This window comes from Equus przewalskii, chromosome 11, assembly GCF_037783145.1.
Source record: "Equus przewalskii isolate Varuska chromosome 11, EquPr2, whole genome shotgun sequence".
Lineage (NCBI taxonomy): Eukaryota > Metazoa > Chordata > Mammalia > Perissodactyla > Equidae > Equus > Equus przewalskii.
The window spans coordinates 14,624,387-14,646,826 of NC_091841.1; the positions used below are offsets into that span (position 1 = coordinate 14,624,387).

The following is a 22,440-nucleotide window of genomic DNA, read 5'->3' on the forward strand; positions in this document are numbered from 1 at the left end:
ATAAAGTGGCATTAGTGAAAGATATAAGATCAATATAAATCTTTTCTAGTTACAACTTTGGAATCTGATAAAACGTGCTGCTTGGCCAATCTGACTTGGTGAATACCAAAGTTTTGGAACTTAAGATGTGCTGAATTATGCCTTCTAGCTGTGTGATTCAGTGCCAATCCCCAAGCCACTATTATGTGGCTTGTCATGATCTTTGAAATTTTTTTAAAACTGTGATTCATTATAATTATATCCCTTTATGCTAGACAAAATTTTACGTGCTGAGTAATATGGCTTGTGCTGCACCAGTGCCATATAACTGGGACCTGTGCTGACGTATGGGAAGGTCTCCTACACTCCTCTTCCCATCCTTCAAAAATAATTTTCCGTATTCACTTGTGGTGTGTGCAGTTTATAACATGAAGAACAACAGATCAATAAGAAAATTTCCCTTAATACACTTAGGTACATTATGAGAAAGAAAAGGGAATATGCAAACCTTGAATAGGGAAGTGCTTAAGGTGTGGTAAGTTCACCAATACTGAAAGCAGAACACATGTACCTGACTAATAATTCTTCCAAAGATTGATCTTCTTTGACCATTTAATTGCCCTGATTTTAAACTTGGTTTTGTCCCCACTATAAATATGTTAGGAGATACTTCCAAGCCTTTAGCCTCATTGATGCAGGCTTGATGAGCCAAGGAGTGAAAAGAAATACTTCTTGGACTCTCAAAGTCTGGTGGCAGTGCTCTTTTATTCAGAGAAATGCATGGGAACAGGACCCATGGGAAGTGAAGAGCAGCAATCTGTTGATGGCAGGGCTAAATTTATGAGGCATGGGAGATTTCATCAAGATGGCGAAAAGCATAGGAAGACTCTGAGCTCATTTCCTCCCATAAACACAACCAGGTTACAACTATGTTTGGAAAAATTACCCTGGATTGAAAACTGAAAACTGGATTAAAAGAACTCCCATAAAAAGAGACAGTCCTGACTAAGGCAGAAGAGGCAAAAATTCCTTCTGGAGAGGAAAAACCCACATTTGGGAGCAGTGGAGCTTCTCAGCTGGCCAGGCAGGAGTCACCCTAAGGTAAACAGCCCTCCCTGGAGAAGTGAGGTCCAGAGTGGGAGCCGATACTGCTGTAAGCATACCTCAGACTCAGCCCAACTGAGATGAGGGTCTTACTGTCTGGTGACAAATGAAAATGGCAAGTAATAGGATATATTGGAGTATATGAGGAAGCCATTTTGTGTAAACATAATTCGGCCTGATCTTGTCTTTCCAAAAAGGCCTGACCAAGGCCATTGAGCATGCATTGCATATCTGCTTTAGAGATTCCCTATGGCAAGAACAAAGACCCTTGAGATAAAGGTGAAACTTCCCTCCCCCTCCCAACATTGGTATTCCCTTAAGGATTAAGCATCTTTCTTTAGGCTAGGAACTGATTGCTGCACTCACCTCTGACCACCCAGCTCGAGACAATAGAGTTGCCTACTGCTATTCCCTCTGAGATAGCAGACCCACTACCTGCTGTGTCCATCAAGCTCTGTGCTGACAGGGCAATCTTGTGACTATTGTGGGAGGGACATTTCAATCATATGTAAAGCATCCTTGGTGGGGGTATATAACCATGCTGTATACCTCACTTCTTTGGTGCCCTTTCTTCCTTTGGGAAGAAAAGCCCTGGACCATGGTCCTCAGATTTCAGCTCAGAATAAACTCACCCAAATTTTCAATTACAGATTGGTTATGGATTATTTTCATTGACACTGGCTTCACTGGCTATTAACTGCAGCAAGGATACCCCCAGAAAAGCTTTCAGAAGAAAGCCCAAAAGACCCAGGTCTTAAAGGGCCCACACACAAACTCACTATTTCAGGAAGCTAAAATCACCATAGAGAAGGTTGACAGTACTTTGGTGAATCAAGACTCACCTGGTGGGCTCTGGGGACAACTTGGTGAGGAAGGACCTCTCTGTAGATTGAGACATTGGTGGGGCCCATTGTTCTGGCCTGGTCCAGGTGTGCTGACACAGACCCCAGTGGATGCCATTGTGGTTCTTCCCATGGCCTGTTAGCCCAGGGGTCTGCTACACCCACTAGAGCATGGATTAAATCCAGTTCATCGGGCAGGCAGCCCACCCTAGAGAATGGCCCCACCCAACAGCAAGCCCTCAGGCTATTTGTCAGCCTGCATTGACTGGGTGCCTTTAATCTCCACAGTCAGGTGAGTGTGTCTACCTCTGTGGGGCAGGGCCTGTGTGAAGACCAGGTGAACTGTGCTGGACATTGGTGGGGGTGGGGACCTCTGCAGGGGGGCATTGGGGTACTCTCCAGTGGGTTGGGAAGTGTGCACAGACCAGGACTGTGTTGACAGTGTGTGTGCTCCTGTGGGGGAGAGGCTTATCAGCCGCAGAAGACCTGTGCTTCACAAATAGCCATAAAAAGGATCAGTCCCACCTTCCAAAGCCTGAAACAATGAAGTGCTCCCATGCCTAGGTCCAGCCCTACTCAGCTGCACTCCTGAGAGAACTGACAACAGCCTTGTAGGCCTGAGACATACAGCAACTGTAAACCCCTGAACCTAGCAACCAGATACACTGGGTACCAACCCAATTAAGAGGAAAACTGCAATAGGAGTGTGCTGATATACTTTGTAGCCAATGGTGCTGAGGCTCCCCCAGCTGGGTTTACAAACAGCTGGCCAGTGAAGGAAAGACTAGACTCCCTGGGTACCTGTATTAACAGCAACCCTGCCACAGCAGAAAGACACAAGTAGCCCTCAAAGGGGTCACTCCTGGATCATTTAGACTGGTGTCAAGAGGGAAGCACACTGCTGGGCCTCATAAGGCATCTGTTACATAAGGCCACTTCTCCAAGATCAGAAGATATAGCTGACTCACCTAATACATAGAAATAAGCACAGAGAAAGAGGCATAATGAAGAGACAAAGGAATACATTCCAAGCAAGGGAACAGGACAAAAACCCAGAAAAAGGACTAAATGAAACAGAAACAAGTGCCCTACTTGACAAAAAGTTCAAATACAATCTCATATGGATGCTCACAGATATTGGGAGAAAACTGGATGAACACAGTGAGCTCATCATCAAAGAACTGGAAAATATAAAAAAGAACCAATCAGAAATGAAGAATACAATGCTGGAAATGAAAAATTCACTAGAGGGACTCAATAGCAGAGTAGAGGATGCAGAAGAACGGATCAGCAAGCTAGAAGAAAAACTAGAGGAAATCATCCACGGTGAACAGGAAAAAGAAAAAAGAATTAGACAGAATGAGATTAGTCTAAGGGAACTCTGGGACCATATCAAGCACACTAACATTCAGATATAGGTGTCCCAGAAGTAGAAGAGAGAGATAAAGGGGAAGAAAAATTATTTGAAGAAATAATAGATGAAAATTTTCCTAACCTAAGTATGGAAACAGACATCCAAGTACAGGATGCACAGAGAGCTCCAAACAAGAGAAGCCCAAAGAGGCCCACACCAAGACACAGTGTAATTAAAAGGTCCAAAATTAAAGATAAAGAGATAATCCTAAAAGCAGCAAGAGAAAGGCAACAAGTGACAGACAAAGGAAAGCCTATAAGGTCATCAGCAGACTTCTCAGCGGAAACCCTAGAGGCGAGAAGAGGATGGCATGATGTATTCAAAGTGCTAAAGGGAAAAAACCTACGGCCATGAATACTCTAGCCATAGAGGCTGTCATTCAGAATGGAAGGAGAGATAAAGAGCTTTCCAGACAAGAAAAATTAAAGGAGTTTATCACCAAGAAACCAGTTCTAAAAGAAATGCTGAAGGGACTTATTAAATGGGAAAGCGATGACAACAAATAGAGATAAAAAACAATTATCAAAAGAAAAAAAGGCAATAAAATCACTTGTAATGGTAAAAGTATAGTAAAGGTAGAAGATCAGCTACCTGTGAAGATAATATGAATGTTGAAAGACAAATGTGCTAAAATAATCTACTTCAATGATAAGAGGGTAATGGATAGAAACACTAAACAAGAGACTATATATGATTTCAAAAACATAAAATGTGGGAGGAGGGGAGTGAAAAAGCAGAGCTCTTAGAAAGAGGTAAAGCTAAAGAGTCTGTCAATTCAATATAGACTGTCATATACATAGAATATTATATAGGATCCTCATGGTAACCACAAATCAGAAACCTATACTAAATGAGCAAAAAACGTAAGACAAAAGAAATTACAACATATCACTAAAGAATGCCATCAAACCACAAGGGAAGAGAACAAGAGACAAAGAAAGGAACAGAGAAGAACTACTAAAACACTCAGAAAACAAGTAGCAAAATGGTAATAAATACATATTTATCAATAGCTACTTTAAATGTCAATGGACTAAATGCTCCAATCAAAAGGCATAGGCTGGGGGCCAGCTCGGTAGCACAGTGGTTAAGTGAGCACATCCCACTTCGGTGGCCTGGGATTAGCCAGTTCGGATCCCGGGTGCGGACATGTCACCATTTGGCAAGCCATGCTGTGGTAGGCATCCCATATATAAAGTAGAGGAAAATGGGCATGGATGTTAGCTCAGGGCCAGTCTTCCTCAGCAAAAAGAGGAAGATTAGCAGCAGATCTTATCTCAGGGCTAATCTTCCTCCAAAGAAAACCATGTGTATATATATATATATGCTTTTAGAATATGTACGTGTATGTGTATATATATTTTTTTTAAATAAGATGAAGCAACTGAGTTCTAAGAGAAACATTGACTTGCCCAGGGCCACACAGCTGAAAACTAACAGACCCAGGAAGCAAACGTGGGTCTCTGATTCTGAGTCTGTACTCTTAACTGCTGTTTCCATCGTAGTGGTGCTCAAAGAGGAGGCTTAAAGACAAGTGTTAGATCAGCTGTCAGAGGAGCCAGGACACTCCTCACACCAAGCAACAAGATCAAGAATGGGAAGAGAAGAGATCCAAGAAGTGGCTGCTTTTTACTATTGAAGCTCAGATAGCGTGATCTCAAATACATTGAAGATATGAACACATTTACGTTCTCTAAACCCCACAATCCATCCAAAAGAAAAGTCTCACTCACTTGTTTGCACTTGTTGGCAGCAGGTACTTGAATCATTTGAAAAGCTGACACTATAGCTCCTCCCTGGAGCTAGTCCCTCAAAGAAAGTCTTTCTGTCACTGTCTCCTTGACAACTCCACTGAATCTGACCACTCTGACTGGTCACATTTACTATTGAAAAGGTTCCAGGTCCTCACTGATATTAATCTCAGTGGCTGTAGATGTGAATGGAACCAAATCACAGTTGGAGCCTAGAACACAGGAAAGAAAAACACACAAACTAATAAAATGTCACCTCTGAAATTCAACAAATTTTTTATTATAATTTTTAAAACGTATCATAGTTCCTTCATCTCCCCTTCTCTTGCTTTAAAATATCACCTCTGTGCATAGATGTTTTCTTCTTTTGTACCAGTGATTGAAGCCAGCACAAGGTACCTACCAGCATATTTGCCAAATGATTAACAAGGAAGAAAAAGGAGCTACTCTCCCCACTGTTCGCACAGGCTATGCATAATTGCTGTTCTTAATTGAGATTTGTTTTATTAGATGGTTTCAGCAAGATCTGCCCTGTTTATATGGCACTGGGGGAACATTTTAATTATTTTATCTCTATGGTTCACAGACTTTGGGATTTTACCAATCAGAAAAAAAAAATGCCCCCAAAGTTTGAGAAAAGACAAAAGCTACCAATTTTATATTTTTTCCAAAAGGTACATTAAAAAAACAAAACTACCAAATACTATTAACTTTATTTCTTAATGACAGGAATTAGGACCAAAAAAGTTAGTAAGGTCATTATCCCAGAATAAACAGTGCTTTCAACTGAATATATTTAGCCTCATTAAAACTTACTGTAATATTCTTTTTATAAACATCCTTATTTTATAGAATTTCTATTATAATTGCCTGTATTTTCCAAAGTCTCAGCATACTATTATGAGATAACTGAATATTTTCCTAGAGATGTTTGTTTCAAAGACATTCACCTACTCCTTTCTAAGCCAAATAGAGTCACTTCCCAATCACGATGGATAGCTCCAGTGGGGAGCACCTGGCCCAAACAATTCCTATCATAGTCTCCTATTAGCAAACATATCAACTATCAGCCAAAACAATTACTTCCAAATTCTGTCAGCTCCTGTATTTCCACTGAAATCTAGAGTGTTGATGGTTATGTACTTTATTTTAAACTTCAATAAGAAATTTTAAAAAGCAGCTGTTTTAAATCACAAACATATTAATTGTCTATTTTTTCTTTCAAAGCTCCATATGTATGATTTACCTAATTTCCATGAAAACTTTAAATACTTTCCCATCCTAAGTATCTCCTTCTTCTACTTCCTCAGGTCAAGCTTTCATTAACACTGTCATTGACTAGTGTATCCTTCTTGGTGTCCAGGCCATGACTCTCACATTAGCTGGTAGGTAAATGAGAGTCATTAAAGCTTTTTGAGTAATCAAGACATAATCAGAGTTATTTTTTAGAATAATTGAAATATGCTTTAGCCTAATTTTCAATGCATTCCACAATCAGGTCCATATCACATTTCTAGTCATATTGCCCTACCTAGCACCATTGAAGATTTTCATCTCTGGCCTTCCAAGTCCTTACTCATATTGGTTTCTCTAAGTGGATTACTCTACTTTTTTGTAAGAAACAGCACGTTATCTGAAAGAAGTGTGCCCACCATTTGTATCAGTGGCCCCATGCGATCAGAAACTGGAAATGAATAAAATGTCCAATTAGGATAACACACTTGACTTTGGAGTAGTTAAGAATGTCATTCCTGATAATACTCCCGGCTTTTTCAATGTTCTTATGAATACTGATGAGTAGTGGGAGAGTGAAAAGATGAGAGAGTTGTTCTTAAAAAGCATCGTGTTTTATGGCTAATGAATAAAAATAATAGCCTTAAAAAGTGTATATAGAAAAAATTTCTATGTATGTAGAAATATTTTTATTAGAAAATGATAAGGCAGAATATAAACAATGTAAATTTATTTTTGAATATCTTATTTTAATTCAGTTGAACTAAGGACTACTTAGGAAACGAACATTTTCCTTTTAGGTTTTATTTCCTCCTTGAGAATGTTATAGAGGTTCTGTTCTGTCAAACCGGAAATCTCTGGGTCTCCAGTTTCTTGAAGTTTGCTCCTGCTTATGCAGTGACATTCCTCAAATAGAAGTCCTTCTTTCTGAGATCTTCTCAAGTAAAATGTTGGCAGATTATTTTACTGTGGGGCAGATGGTTTAGCTAAACATATTTTATTATTGCATTGACTACATATTACATGTATAGATATACATATACATACATGTGCCTGTATGTCGTCAAAGTAATGGAAAATTTTCCTAAGAAAATTTGCGATCTACAGGTATATTCTCCAAAAGGAGCATCATTTGGAGTTTGAGAAGTTGTATATCCAGTTTTCTATCACAGGTTATCCTGTAAAACATGCATTTTTCATTTTAACTAATATTACAGAAATAAAACTAAGATATAAAAGAACTCTGTGAGCAAAAATCCATTGTTTAAGTGTTGATATGATTTGTTCATGTGCATAAGATGTAATGATTCCAGTTCTAATTTGGAAACATAAAAGCTGGATCATATTTGACACTCTGTATTCCAAAAAAGGTTATAAATCTTGGAAACAAAACTTAAACATTGTGAAAATGATGTGGCTCATTTTAAGGTATAGTTTTGTATCTTTTTAAGGCAATTATACAAAAAGTAAGATAAATACTTTCTACAAATCTGTAATGGAGAATCTGTTTCAGGTTCTTAGCAAGAATTTCCACGTTGTTGTGGTGATAAGAGTTGATGGGGCTCTGTAAACCTTTGAGAGCTAAATTCTAAAGCACAGGTAAATCAAGAATCCACAAATTGCCCTTTATATCCTTGGAGAAGATGTCTCCTGGGGTCGGTTTCTTAAGAAGATATCCCTCTAGAAGTTCAACCAGACACCCCATGAGTCTTTGTTGCACTCTGGGCAACAAAGACTGAAATGAAGATGGGTGCAACCAATGGATGGGTTCTGTGGATCCTGACCAGGAAATGAATTCAGATCACAAAAGTGACAGCTCCAAATCTTAATCACCAGACCACTGGGCTGGCTCCACACTATATCCTAGGTCACAATTACTACAATTTCTATCACCATAGATTCATTTTATGTGTTTTAGAAATTCATATGAATGGAAATACATTATTGAAGTGAGTTCAGCTCCATGACAGCTAAGGGGCACAGTGATTAAAATGTGCCTGTCAAAGTAACTCATTTGCATTCAGAGATTCATCTTTGAAAATGCAACATTGAAGAGCTGGAAACCATGGTCTAGAAGTGAAATTAGAAGAAACTCTGTCTATAAATAATATTTTATGCCACTATCTCTGTTGCTATTGTTTTTCCCACTCTTACTTCAAAGAATACAATTAGCATAGTCCTTATCTCAAGGAATGGGGTAAAATGAATGTTAAAAGGAGGATGTGTTCTCCAAATAATGATCCTCAGATAATAAAATTATTTCTTTACTCTTTTCCTTATGATGTATTTCAGGTGGGAAAAGGTAGAAGATAGCTAGCAGGGAAGAGCCAAACACAGTGTTTAAAAATGAAGCCCTTTCATCATGTCTATAAATTTCCCGTCACACGCAAAACATTTTTAAACACTGAATACTTTAGACATATATTTTCTTAATGCATGTAATGGCTAATAGAATTATGTAGATACGAAATTGCCCTGGGGCAATTCTCTTCTTTGAGACTTGAGTCCTCTGCAGCAAAACTTATTTTTTGTCATAAGATTTTCCCCTTACAGGCCCTAAATTTAAAGCTGGAAGTCGACATATATAGCAAAATGTCATTTATAAAAAGTATACATTTATGTCACATGGAACTGTAATGTATATTTTGTCAGAATCAAGAAAACAAAAAGATTCATATTTACATTAGGATGCTTACTGGTGGTGGTAGAGGGTCTGGGTAGAGAAATAAAGGTTAAAGCTGTATTATTTTGCCAGCACTGTGATAACAAGATAGCACAGACTGGGTGGCTTCAACAATAGAAGTAAATTTTCTCAGTTGGAGACTAGAAGGCCAAGATCAGGGAGTTGGCAAGTTTGGTTTCTTTGAGGCCTCTTCTTGGCTTGCAAATGGCCCCCTTCTTGCTATGTCTTCACATGGTCATTGCTGGGTCTGTGTACATGTCTGGTTTCTCTCTCTATGCCCCAATCTTATAGAGATATCAACAAGATTGTATTAAGACCCGTCTAGTGACCCCGTTTGAATTTAATTACCTCTTTAAAGATGCTATATCCAAATAGAGTCTCATTCTAAGATACCGGGGATTAGGGCTTCAACATCCAAAACTTCATGGGACGCAATTCAGCCCATAAGAAGTTGGAATGAAAAATAAATTGAGAGAGGGGCTTTGCCTGGCCCAATAAGTGTCATGAACTGAGGACCATAATTATTCCTAATTTTTTGCCTGAGGTCCAATAACAGTTGAAAATACGCGTATCTTCATTGTGCAGAAAAGTTGCTCCTGGAAATCTGTTCTGCAGAAGTAACACACATTATAAAAGATATAAAAGTCCTCATAAGAATATTAGTAATGTAGTGAAATACTGTAAACTAAATATAGTTTGGAAATTTATCGAGTAACTTATAGGCATTGGTATTTAGCATAATTTTTTATATCCTTTAAAGTTTGGCTATGTGAATTATATAGAAGTTCAAGAAAAGATTCTGAAAAGCAAATTAAAAATAGCATTAAAATGTAATTTGCATTGGTTTCTTTTAAAACAACTTATTTTTATATATATTTATTTTTTTAATTGAGATTCATAATAGTTTACTTCATTGTGAAATTTCAGTTGTACATTATTTCTTGACTGTCACCACACAAGTGTTCTCCTGTGCCCACCCCCCAGCCCCTTTCCCTGGTAACCACTGAACTGTTGTCCATGTGTTTGTAAAACAACAAATTATTAAGGCATATTTTAGTTATAATAAAATGTCTACTGTGCATAGAGGACATTTAAAAACTGACAATGCACGTTACTACTGCTGCTAGTTAAAGAGTATTCTCATCATGCCAAAATGTTCCTCAATATATCTTTGCAGTAAATTGCCCCACACTATATTGTTGTTAGTGCCACTAAGTTGATTTCAACTCATAGCGCCCCTGAATATGGCAGAGCTGAATCTTTCTGGATCATTTTTACGTCATCCTCCCATCTTCAGGTGCTTTATCAGGCAATTCTCTGCTGTTATTCATAGATTTTCATGGCTGTTTATTTTGGAAGTAGTGGCCAGGTCCTTCTTCCTAGTCTGTCTTAGTCTGAAAGCTTCACTGAAAGCTGTCCAACATGGGTGCTTCTGGTAATACAGGAATCACCAGTGGCATAGCTTTTAGCATCACAGCAACATGCAGCTGTCACAGTGTGACAACCAACAGATGAATGATGTGGATCCCTGACCGGGAAATGAATTCAGGTCAGAAAAGTGAAAGCTCCAAATCTTAACTGCTAAACCACCAGGCTGGCTCCACATTATATGCTAGGTCACAATTACTATGATTTCTATCAATTTACATTCATTTACCTGTTTTAGAACTTCATATAAATGAAAAGACAAAGTATGTTTGTATCTGGTTTCTTCTGCTCTACTTAATGCTATTGAAATTTTCATCCATTCTGTTATATGGGTACTTCATTCCATTTCATTGCTGGTAGTATTCCATTTTATTTATATATCATAGTTCATCCTTTTATCTCTTGATGGACAGTTGACATATTTTCATTTTGTACTGTTATGAATACAGCTATCAGTGTTTTAATATTCATTAACAAGTGGGTGTATATTAAACAACACTACATAATTTCATTCTTTGGTGCCTTTTAGTGGATTTCTGAGTTTCCATTCTTAATTTCAGGAAATAAAAATATTCCAAAGGACTATGTAGCGCACTTGCTTACTAAAGCTTCTGCTCTAGCTGCCCATTCTTAAACAAGGGCCATTCATCAACAATTTTGTAATAAATTGAAGAAAACAAGAGCCAGTGCAAAGTATCACTAAAGACTTCATCACAATTTTAATGCAACTCATAAAAGAAAACTTTTCTCTGGGATGCTTCATATTTCTTCTCCCTAACTTCCAGGGAATTGAGAAGAAACCCTTTGGGTAACTTAATTAGTAAAGGAATTAGTAAGGAACAGCTTATTAGACAAGAGTTTCTTTTACTAGTGTGTCCATTCTCACTGATACCTTCCTGATGGATAAAGACACTCCAGTGGAAGAAAGGATCAAGGGAAGGTTTTATTGATTTTATCCTCCACTTACATGGTGAAGAAATAAACATTGCTGAGTAGTGCGTTGTTTTCCAGTAGATTTTCAACATAATGATGACACCCAAATTCCATGGGGAATAAAGAGCTTTAATGACTTTCCTAAGTTCCCTCAGCTGGCTGGCAGTGGAACAAGACTCCAGGATGATGGTTATTTGTTTTGTAATTTCAAAGGGCTCTGTTTTCTACCACAGACTCATCTCCAAATCTCTGTCTCGATCACTACACTCTAGCCACATTGGCATTCTAGCAGTTTTTAAAACAATCATTTTCTAGTCTCAAGGTTTATGCACATATCTTATGTCCTCTCATTACTTGGGATGTACTAATTTCTTTCTGTTTTGTGTTCTGCTCTACTCTGTTCTATGCTAATTCATCACAGGAATTCTTGTCAAGATCTACTAGATTGTGAAATATGCTAATGGTGCATAAGCACATTTTAAGAAATCCCTCTCTAGACTTCTCTTTATAAACGCAAACATAAATACCCTTCCTGTAACCATCTCAGGGTAACTTCTCCCATCCTCCCAGACATTTCTTTTACTGATTTTCTGACATATAATGTAGTAATGTCCTTACTCTTAGAACCAGTACTAAGTGTTTTTACTCTATATTTCTACCAAGAGAAAACATGAAATTCTCTTTATTTCTCTTCTCCTTACAATAGATAGCTAGATAAAATTTCTGCTAGAAATTTGTTAAACTGATACATATTCACAAGGATTATATCATCTGTTGGGTAAATTTACCATATAGTTTTCTATTAAACAAACTTCCAGCTATTATAACACTGGGCTTCAATATAATGGAGAGAGGGACAGAATGTTACATTTCTTTTTAGATGATGCATAGACACAAAAAATTTCACTGAAACATATAATATGTCGAATTCTTAAAAATGAGAGTCTGATAATATTCTATGAGTTATGATCAATATAAGAATTATATATGCAGGAATTATGTATTTGAAATATTAAATAATTATTCTTTGATTGGTATATTTTTCTTTCGTTAATTAAATTTATAAACAAATCTACCACAATTGGTCAAATGTCCCATCTCTGCTTGTGTCTTATAAAATGGCATGACTTATGGTCTGATACTGAGATAGTGAATTAATAACTATGATACTTAACACAAGAGCATGATAATGTCCCTGGCAAGGCTATTCTTAAGTAGTATACATATTTTTTTTTCAAAAATTAAATTTGATTGCTCAATGGTTTTTGGCCTAAAATAAAATGTCAGTGCTAATGGTTACAAAAAATATCATTCAAAGATGACACTGTGTAAAGAGTCCTGAAAAACAGGTACCATAGCAATTTATATGGCGGTTCGGAAGCCTTATACAGTGTATCATCTATAGAATTCACCCAACACATTTTTTTTAATATTAAGTACATAGGTTTATTTAAAATCGTAGCAACCACTGTAAGAGTCTACATTGCGACTCACAGCTTAGGTTACAGTGCTACACCAACTTCCTCCCCTGTGGCAAACAAGGTCAATAATGGATAGTGTCATGAATAAATAGAAGACCTCCCAGGACCTCTTTAAGGAAGTTACAAACGTCTTATCATTTCTGCTGAGAGAGTACTATCGTGGCATTTTTATTTATCTTAAAATTTCTACTGAGTTATCACATTGAATTAATTTGTGAGAACAAAATAAACACATTATATTATTTAGAGATTTCTTCATACTGAGGGAATGATTATAACAACAATAGAAAAATGGAATCCTTGGAATCCCAAATCTATCAGTGAAATCAACTTCAACATATGTGAAATTAAATATTAGATCAGAAACATATAACTTTCAGAATTCAATCTTCCAGTAGAACTGTTGTTAAAGATAAAATAAACCTTGAAATTTCAAAAAGAACAATAATTTCTACAAGAAAAATGAACCAACATAATTCAAATTTTCCCAGAATTCTCTTTATGATTTTAGGATTTTTTAATGTTGGGCAGTGCTTTTAGCAGTAATAGATTTCTAGAGGGTGACTCAGGGACCATTGCCAAGTGACCTGAAAGAAAGATATCAGGGAAAATTTGTAAGACAGATGATTCAGTAAAACATTGTACCTGCCACCCCAATCAACCAGAGGAGTATGCTGATTAGTGTAGTTTTTAGGATTTAATAAATAAACAATCCATATTTCTAACACAATATCATAATTATGCCCATGAGAAAATACAAGCCTAGAGTGAAAAAATAATAAATTTCCAAAACGTCATTGAGCATATGGTTCTATCAGCAGTCAAATCCATGGTTCCTGATGGCCCAATCTGTTCATTTACACTTCTTCTCCCAGAATAAAGAGGCCCAGGTGTTTACACTAAAGAATATACTAGAATTGGCTAAATATATTGGTGCATCTTTCAGATACCTTTCTTTGAAATAAAAGTCCATTTACTGATAGGAAGAGAAGCTGTGGATGCCACGTTAACAATCAGCCACCTGAATGATTTGATGAATGTCAATATTTTTTATTTTGTTGTTAATTAACTAAAGTACATCCTTTATTAAGATTTTCTTAGTTTTTACTCAATGACATTTTTCTGAGCCAGGATCACATCTGGGATACAAGACATTTGGTCTTCAAGTTTCCTTAGTCACCTCTTGGCTGTGACAGTTTCTCGGATTTTTCCTGTTTTTTATGACCTTGACAATTTTGAGAAGTACTGATCAAGTGTTTTCTGAAATGTCTCTCAACTGGGCTTTTCCTGATGTTTTTCTCAGGATTAGACTGGAGTTATGAGTTTGGGGGAGGAAAACCATGAAAGTGAATTGACATTATCATCACATCACAACAAGAAAACATACTATCAATATGACATCACTGCTGATGGTAACCTTGATCACCTGGTTGAGAGAGAGTTTTTCAGGTTTCTCCACTATAAAGTCATTCCCTTTCCTTTCCATACTATACGTTTCAGAGAGGAACTACTATGTGCAACTCACACAAGGAGTGGAGAGTTCTGCCTCACCTCCTTGAGGGCAGAGTATCTATACAAATTATTTGGAGTTTTCTGCCTGTGACATTTGACTGTTTTTCACTATCTGTAATTTATTCATCATTTATTTAGATCAATATATTTTCGTGAAACATTTCATACTTGGGATAATAATTCAGCTCTAAAGTTGTCCTTTATTTTGTTGCTTAAGTTGTTCTGGCTGTGGCCATTGGAAAGCTTTCAGTGGTCTCCTGTGTTATTTTGAGATACCTCTTTTTCTTTCTTCCTTTCTTCCTTCCTTCCTTCCTTCTTTCTTTCTTTTCTTTCTTTCTTCTTCCTCCCTTCCTGCCAGCCCTCCTTTTTTCCTTCCTTCCTACTTTTCTAAGCACTTTCTTAATTTCAGGCACTATATTATGGTGTTTGCACATCATATAAATTTCCTACTCAGTTGTAGCATCAATCAAATCTCAAAGGAGCTCTGCTTCCTTATACTGAAGAATGTTATTAGAAACTAATATCTGGGCAGTAGGTGTGTCTGTTGATACTGAGATGTCCACAAGCTTCTAGACCTTCTCAGCTAACAGAACAAGTAAATACACAAGTGTATACTGACTGACTCATGTGGCTATAAATATCTATAACTATTTCTTTTTACAACCCACAGTTTCTATCTTAAGCTGAACATGACTTCATGCTAATATCTGAGACACTAATCCATTATTATATGGATCATTCTGGTTTCCTCTCTTTGTTTTTCTGTAACCTCCTTCCCTAACAGTGAGAAAACTGGACTTACCATCTGCCATCCATTTACTTAATTGTTTAATTCCAGTATACATGTATAGTGGTTCCACAATTCTTAAATCATATTCATGTGAGAAATAACTTTATGACTAGAATACAGCGCTACATACAGTTACTTTTACCTTTTGTCTTTCTTACTCCTCTCATTTTCACTGTTACTTAGGTAAGCATCTTTCACTCCACCCCCTTCAGGGAAATGGTTTCAAACATTTTTAATACATTAGATTGTTTGGTTATATTCCACATCTGATTCTGGGTTTTTCTAACCTTTTAAATGATTTATTTTAACATTGGCATCCATAGAGATTTACACTTTGTCCCATAACGTTCTAGGGGTGTTGGAAAAGCTATAGTTCATGAATCCACCATTACCATATCACACACAACAGCCTTTTCACCACAGGAAAAAAAAAACTCCCTTGTGCTTCCCGTATTTAAGCTTTTCCTGAGCCCTTGAGCTCCCCGCAACCACTGATCTATTTACCATCTCCATTGTTTTGCCTTTTACATAATGTCATATAAATAGAATAATGTAGTTTTACAGACTGCTTTCTTTCACTTAGCAATATGAATTGAAGACTCATCAGCATCTTTGTATGACTTGATAGCATACTTAAATAGTATTCCATGGTATAGATATATCACAATTTGTTTATCCATTAACCTACTAAAAAATATTTGATTGCTTTCAGTGCTTACCAATTATGAACATGGCTGTAATAAACCAAATTTTATTTTGGATAAATCAAATAAGTCAGGTAGCTATGTAGAATGTAGTTGTTGGGCCAGTCATGAAGATCTATCGCTTTGCTGCTAGACGTGGGATGATTTGATTTAAAGTGGCGCTTTAGAAACCCTTTGCCTAGGGATGTTTTCAAGACAATTGTGATCTCATTGGCTTTCTCAGAAAAGCCAAAGTTATAGATGATGTGAGGTCACAATTCTGGCTAGTGTAACCAACGGATTAGCACACCAGCTACAGATTTAATAGAGTTATCATGATCAATATCATCAGTTGATAAAGAAATGCAAATTTACACCACAGTATGAAGCTGCCACATACCTACTGGAATGACTCTAATCAAATGACTGATGGTATTTATACCAAATGTTAGTGAGGATGTGAAGGAACTGGAATACTCACACTGAGTATCTTAACATTCTCTCTCTATTTGATGTTCCAAATGAAATCAAGTATATTTTCTGGGATATTCCTTATGTAGCAGTACACGGCTAGTCTAGGGGTCCAACCATTTCTTTTAAATTAATTTCAAAGAAGGATCATTGTTTTTCTTCATTGGAAATGCCCAGCATGGTAATATATACTGTGTAAACCTTATTCCAGTGATTTATCATTGCATTGGTTAACCCAATGCTCTGATTTGATAAGTCTGAGGTATGGTCTTGTCACCTCTATATATTCAAAGTTATACAATAGGTTTTGGTATACATTCACTGATTAGAAACTCTCAGAAAAGATAAAAAAAACATTTTATGAAAACAATTAAATCTTTCCTCTAATGATGAAAGGAAATTTCTCAAACATGGTCCATTGAATGTCTAATAATATCACAGCATAGGACATTTTTTCCACATGCTAAGGAAGACTGATACTTAGAGAAAGGGGAAAGAAAAACTGTTTCAGAATCCACAAAGTTTATCCATCAAACAGTACCCAGAAGTAAAGTATGTTAGATAATGGTACTCTGTGTCTTCAATAAAAAAGTTGTAAAAATTATACCAACCAGAATAAAAATAATTTCAATTATATTTTGGTTAACACTCAGAATAGAAATTCATCAAGAGTGCATGATTTCATTCCAGCAATATTAAGAAAGAGCTAGTGAGTTTCATTTTAAATACACTCATCAGTTTAATTGTGCTAACTTCATTTAGGAAGATTTCCAGCAATCTGCAATTACAGTTCTTCTAGATGCAGTGGTCCTCTGTGGAGGATCAGATATACTCTCAATATACAATCAAAAAGACTCAAAATACAATATACCAAAAAATACTCAGGGAGAAAAAAATCCCGAGAACAGAAAGACGGACTTTCTTCTCTTCTCTGTATTTTGTTGCACCATTTTTTTTTTTTATTAATGTTATGATAGATTACAACCTTGTGAGATTTCAGTTGTACATTTTTGTTAGTCATGTTGTGGGTACACCACTTCCCCCTCTGTGCCCTCCCCCCACCCCCCCTTTTCCCTGGTAACCACCGATCAGATCTCCTTATCAATATACTAATTTCCACCTATGAGTGGAATCATATAGAGTTCGTCTTTCTCTGACTGGCTTATTTCGCTTAACATAATACCCTCGAGGTCCATCCACGTTGTTGTGAATGGGCCAATTTTGTCTTTTTTTATGGCTGAGTAGTATTCCATTGTGTATATATACCACATCTTCTTTATCCAATCATCAGTTTCTGGGCATGTAGGCTGGTTCCACGTCTTGGCTATTGTAAATAATGCTGCGATGAACATAGGGGTGCAACGGACTCTTGAGATTTCTGATATCAGGTTCTTAGGATAGATACCCAGTAATGGGATGGCTGGGTCATAGGGTATTTCTATTTTTAACTTTTTGAGAAATCTCCATACTGTTTTCCATAGTGGCTGTACCAGTTTGTTGCACCATTTTAACTTTAATTTTTCTATTAATTTAAATCTCTCCTGACTCCTGGAAATATTTCTTTCATTCTGGCTACCTGAATAATCTTTAGCAAAGCTAGTGAATAATGTCATGTTGTATATGTCAACCTCATAGCTCCAACACCTTCAGTTTAATTTTTAATTCACTGCTTCCCCAATCCTAGCACCTTTTAATTCCCAGAATCTAACCTTGGTTTCTCTTACACAATGGTAGTCTATCTTAAACTTCTCTTCATTTACCTATAGAGTTCTAAGAACACATTGACTTAAAAGAAGAGCATGGATTTGTCAAAAAACTGTGTAAGGCAGCCTTCACATCCTTATTCCGCAGGCTGTAGATCATGGGATTCAGCATTGGAATCACCAGTGTATAAAACATGGAGGCCACTTTATCAGTATCCAATGAATGTTTACTTCGAGGTTGCAAGTACATGAATAGCAGCGTCCCATAGAAAACTGTAACTGCTATCATATGTGAAGCACATGTGGAAAAGGCTTTTTTCCTTCCTTCTGATGAACGTATCCTTAAAATGGACACAACAATGTTGAAATATGATACGAGAACTATAATCATGGAAAAAAACAGATTTATAGCTGCAGATATGACAACTACTGTTTCTGGAAAATAAGGATCAGAGCAAGACAATGTTAACAGAGGGACATTGTCACAGTAAAAATGATTGATTACATTGGAAGAGCAATAAGACACAGAGAATACACCAGATGAAACCACAATGGCTGTGGAAAAGCTATAGAGGTAAGTGAGGGATACCAGCAGAAGGCAGACCTGCCGAGATACCACCACCATGTAGAGCAGGGGATTACAGATGGCCACATAGCGGTCATAGGCCATCACAGCTAACGTGAAAATCTCAGATACAATGAAAACCAAGAATCCTCCCAACTGGGTGGCACATTCATAGTAGAAGGTGGTTTTCTTCTTTACCAAAACATTGATCAGCATTTTAGGGGCAATGACAGTAGAATTGCCAAGATTAATGATAGCCAAATGTCGGAGGAAAAAATACATAGGAGTCTGAAATCGAGAGTCAACACTGGTGAGAGTGATAATGGTCAGGTTTCCTGCCACAGTCAGTCCATAGATGACCAGGAAAACAAAGAAGAGTGGAATCTGGAGTTCTGGATGGTCTGAGACATCCGTGAGGATAAACTCAGTGACCCGGGTGAAATTTCCAGGAGCCATGTAAGAGTTTGGAAATTCATCTGTTTGAGGAACAAAAGGAGAAGTGGTTAGAAAATTTGAGGAATTATTTTCTAGGACTGCCATTAGATGGCAAAGGCAATTCCTTGGGTGAGAATTCCTGCAATCATGTATTAATCTAACTCAGTTATTAAACTCAAGGTTTTAGGCCTAATAAACTTTGTGATCATTTGGAAGAGAGAAAAAGCAAATATGGTAAATTAAATAGATGATTCAGCATCTTGTATATTTTGAGGATTTAATTCCTCACAACCTTATTGAATTATGAATATCTTGTTAGCTTGTGAGCAACAGAAGCCATGATTCATTTCTTCCATCTCATGCATTGAGTGTGAGAAAGGCTTCATGAATTGAATGCCCCAAATAATTTTATGTGTGTGATTTCTTCATCTGGGATTTCTTGTTTTCTATCAAAAATAGATGATGTATCCACTATCTTGCCTCATTTTCTTTATTCAATCTTTCTATATCTTTTATTCAACGTACACTGAAGTTGACAATTCTACAATTCATGTCTGTTAACTGCATCTTTTCAAATTCCATTTTGTTAACTGAGGCAAAAATACATGGGCATATGCCCTCAGATCAGGTTGCTGATTCTCTTTTCAGCTTTTAAAAACTGATATCTGTGAAAAAGTTATGATTTTTGCAATTCCATCATCCTACGTTTTACTGGATTTGATTTCCTTTTCCTTCCCTCTCCAAACTCTTTTCTTCCTTGTCCCACAAGCTGATACAATTCCTCATATTCTTTCTACTGTTTTTATTATTAATCAGTATTTTTATTTATATAATTTTACAGCATTATTTTAAAAATATATGAAACATATCTGGCCTTAAACATTTAGTCGATCTTTTCCTTGACATTTTTCACATTTTTTTATTTTTAATTATTGTAATGTTAATAAGAATCCTTATTTGATACAGTTTATAATTACATTGTACATATTTGCCAAGAATCAGCACACTATTTTAATGTAACTGAATATTTTTGAAGGATTTTTTTTCAGGGATGGTCACCTGCTCCTATCTAAGCCACAGTCCTTTCCCAATCACAATGGATAGTTCTAGTAGGGGCCACCTGGCCCAAAAATGTCCAGCCATTGCCTCTTATTCTTTTTGGTTTTTTTTTAAAGATTTTAATTTTCTTTTTTCTCCCCAAAGCCCCCCAGTACATAGTTGTGTATTTTTTAGTTGTGGGTCCTTCTAGTTGTGGCATATGGGATGCCGCCTCAGCATGGCTTGATGCGCAGTGCCATGTCCACGCGCAGGATTCGAGATTCGATCCAGCGAAACCCTGGCCCACCGAAGCAGAGCACGCAAACTTAACCACTCGGCCACGGGGCAGGCCACTGTCTCTTATTCTATAGATTTAAATTTAGGTCCCAGAGAGTCAAGACTATTTCATTATTTAACATTATATCTGAGCTTTAGGAAAAGCTTTCGGTCTCTCCATTGGCAAACATATCAACTATCAGCCGAAACAAATGCTTCCAAACTGTATCAGCTCCTCTATTTCTGCTGAAATCTGGCATGTTGCTGGTTATATACTTTATTTTAAACTGCAATAATAAATTTTACAAAGCAACCATTTTAAATCACAAACATCATGTTCATCCTCTAATTTTCTCTTTCAAAGCTCCATATTGTATTATTTTACAATTTCCATGAATAATTTCCCATCCTAAGCATACCCCATCTTCTTCCTCAGGTCAAGCTTTCATTAACACTGTCATTAACTGTTGGATCCTTCTTGGTCTCCCTGTCATGATTCTGTCAGATTTGCTGGTAGGCAAATGACAGTCATTAAAAATTTGGGTAATTAAGATATGTAATTAGAGCTATTTTTTAAAATAATTGAAATATGCTTTAGCTTTATTTTCAATTCATTCCTCAATCAAGTCCATGTTACCCCTCTAGGCATACTACCTTACCTGGCACCACTGGACATTTTCATCCATGGCCCGCCACATCCTTACTCATATTGATTTCTTTGAGATTACTCCACTATTTTGTGAGAATTGGGATGCTTTATGAAAAAAGTTTGCCCACCATTTGTATCAGTGGTCCCATGCAATGAGAAACTGGAAATGAATATAGTGTTAAATGAGGCTTACACACTTGATTTTGGAGTATTTAAGAATCTCATTCCTGGTCATACTCTAGGCATTTACAATTTCCTTATGAATACTAATGAGGAAAGGCAGGGTAAAAAGAAAGTGAGTTGCCTTTAAATTAGTGCCAGTGTTTTATGGCTAATAAGTAATAATAATACCCTTAAAATTGTATACAGAAATACTTTCTACATACTTTGAATTCCTTTATTATAAAATAATAAGGCAGAATATTAAAATATTAGTTTTGGGCATCTTATTTTAAGTCAATAAAACTAAGAGTAATCCAGGAAATGTACACTTTCTTCTGGTATTTACTTCCTCTTAGAGAATGTTATAGAAGTTCTGTTCTATCAAATTAAGAATCTACGTTTTTGCATTTCTGAAAATTTTGTTCCTGCTTATGCAGTAACTTTACTCAAATAGAAGTCCTTCTTTTGGAGATATTCTCAGCTAAAATGTTAGCAGAATATTTTATTTAAGATACATGGTTTATCTAAACACATTTCATTAATGCATTGATTAATTATTATGTTTCTATATGTACATCTGCCTGCATGTTTTCAGAGTTAATGGAAACTTTTCCTGAGAAAATTTGTGATCTATAGTTATATTCTCCAAAAAGAGCATCGTTTGAGGTTTGGGTAGTTGTGTATACAGATTTCTTTGACAGGATATTCTGTGAAACATGCTGTTTTCATTTTAGGTAATATTGCAGAAGTAAAACTATGCTATGAACAATCTCAGTGAGCAAACATCCATTGTTTCGATAGTGATATAATTTATTTAAGTACATAAGACATAATGCTGCCAATTCTAATTTGGAAACATAAAATCTGGATCATATTTGACATCCTGTGCTCCCCAAAACAGTTATAATTAGTTGAAGTGTTGTATTATTAGGTTATATATAATGCCCAGCGACTTTCAAAATGAAAGAGAAGTGGTTCATTTTAATGTAGAATTTTGGATCTTTTAAAGGCCATTATACAAAAATAAGATAAATATTTTCTACCCACCTGTATGGAGGACCTGCTTCAGGTTCTTAGTGAGAATCTCTATGTTGCTGTGGCAATGGGAGTTGAAGGGGTTCTATAAACCTTTGAGACCCAAAATCTGAAGCACAGGTGCTTCTAGGATCCACAAATTGCCCTTTACATCCTTGGGGAACATGCCTCATGGGGTTGATTCCTTAACAAGATCCCCCTCCAGAAGTTCAACCAGACATCCCATGAGTCTTTGTTGCAATTTGGGCTTACACTACTGAAGTGACTTCAACT

The 22,440-nt window shown here is 36.6% G+C and overlaps 1 protein-coding gene across 1 annotated transcript; it reads right to left on the minus strand.

Annotated features, from left to right (window-relative positions):
• Positions 1-18,074: 18,074 nt before the first annotated feature.
• Positions 18,075-19,028, minus strand: LOC103544049 (olfactory receptor 8J1-like). The gene has a single exon (XM_008510900.2). The coding sequence runs from the start codon at positions 19,026-19,028 to the stop codon at positions 18,075-18,077; it is 954 nt and encodes a 317-aa protein (XP_008509122.2).
• Between the last annotated feature and the right edge of the window lie 3,412 nt (positions 19,029-22,440).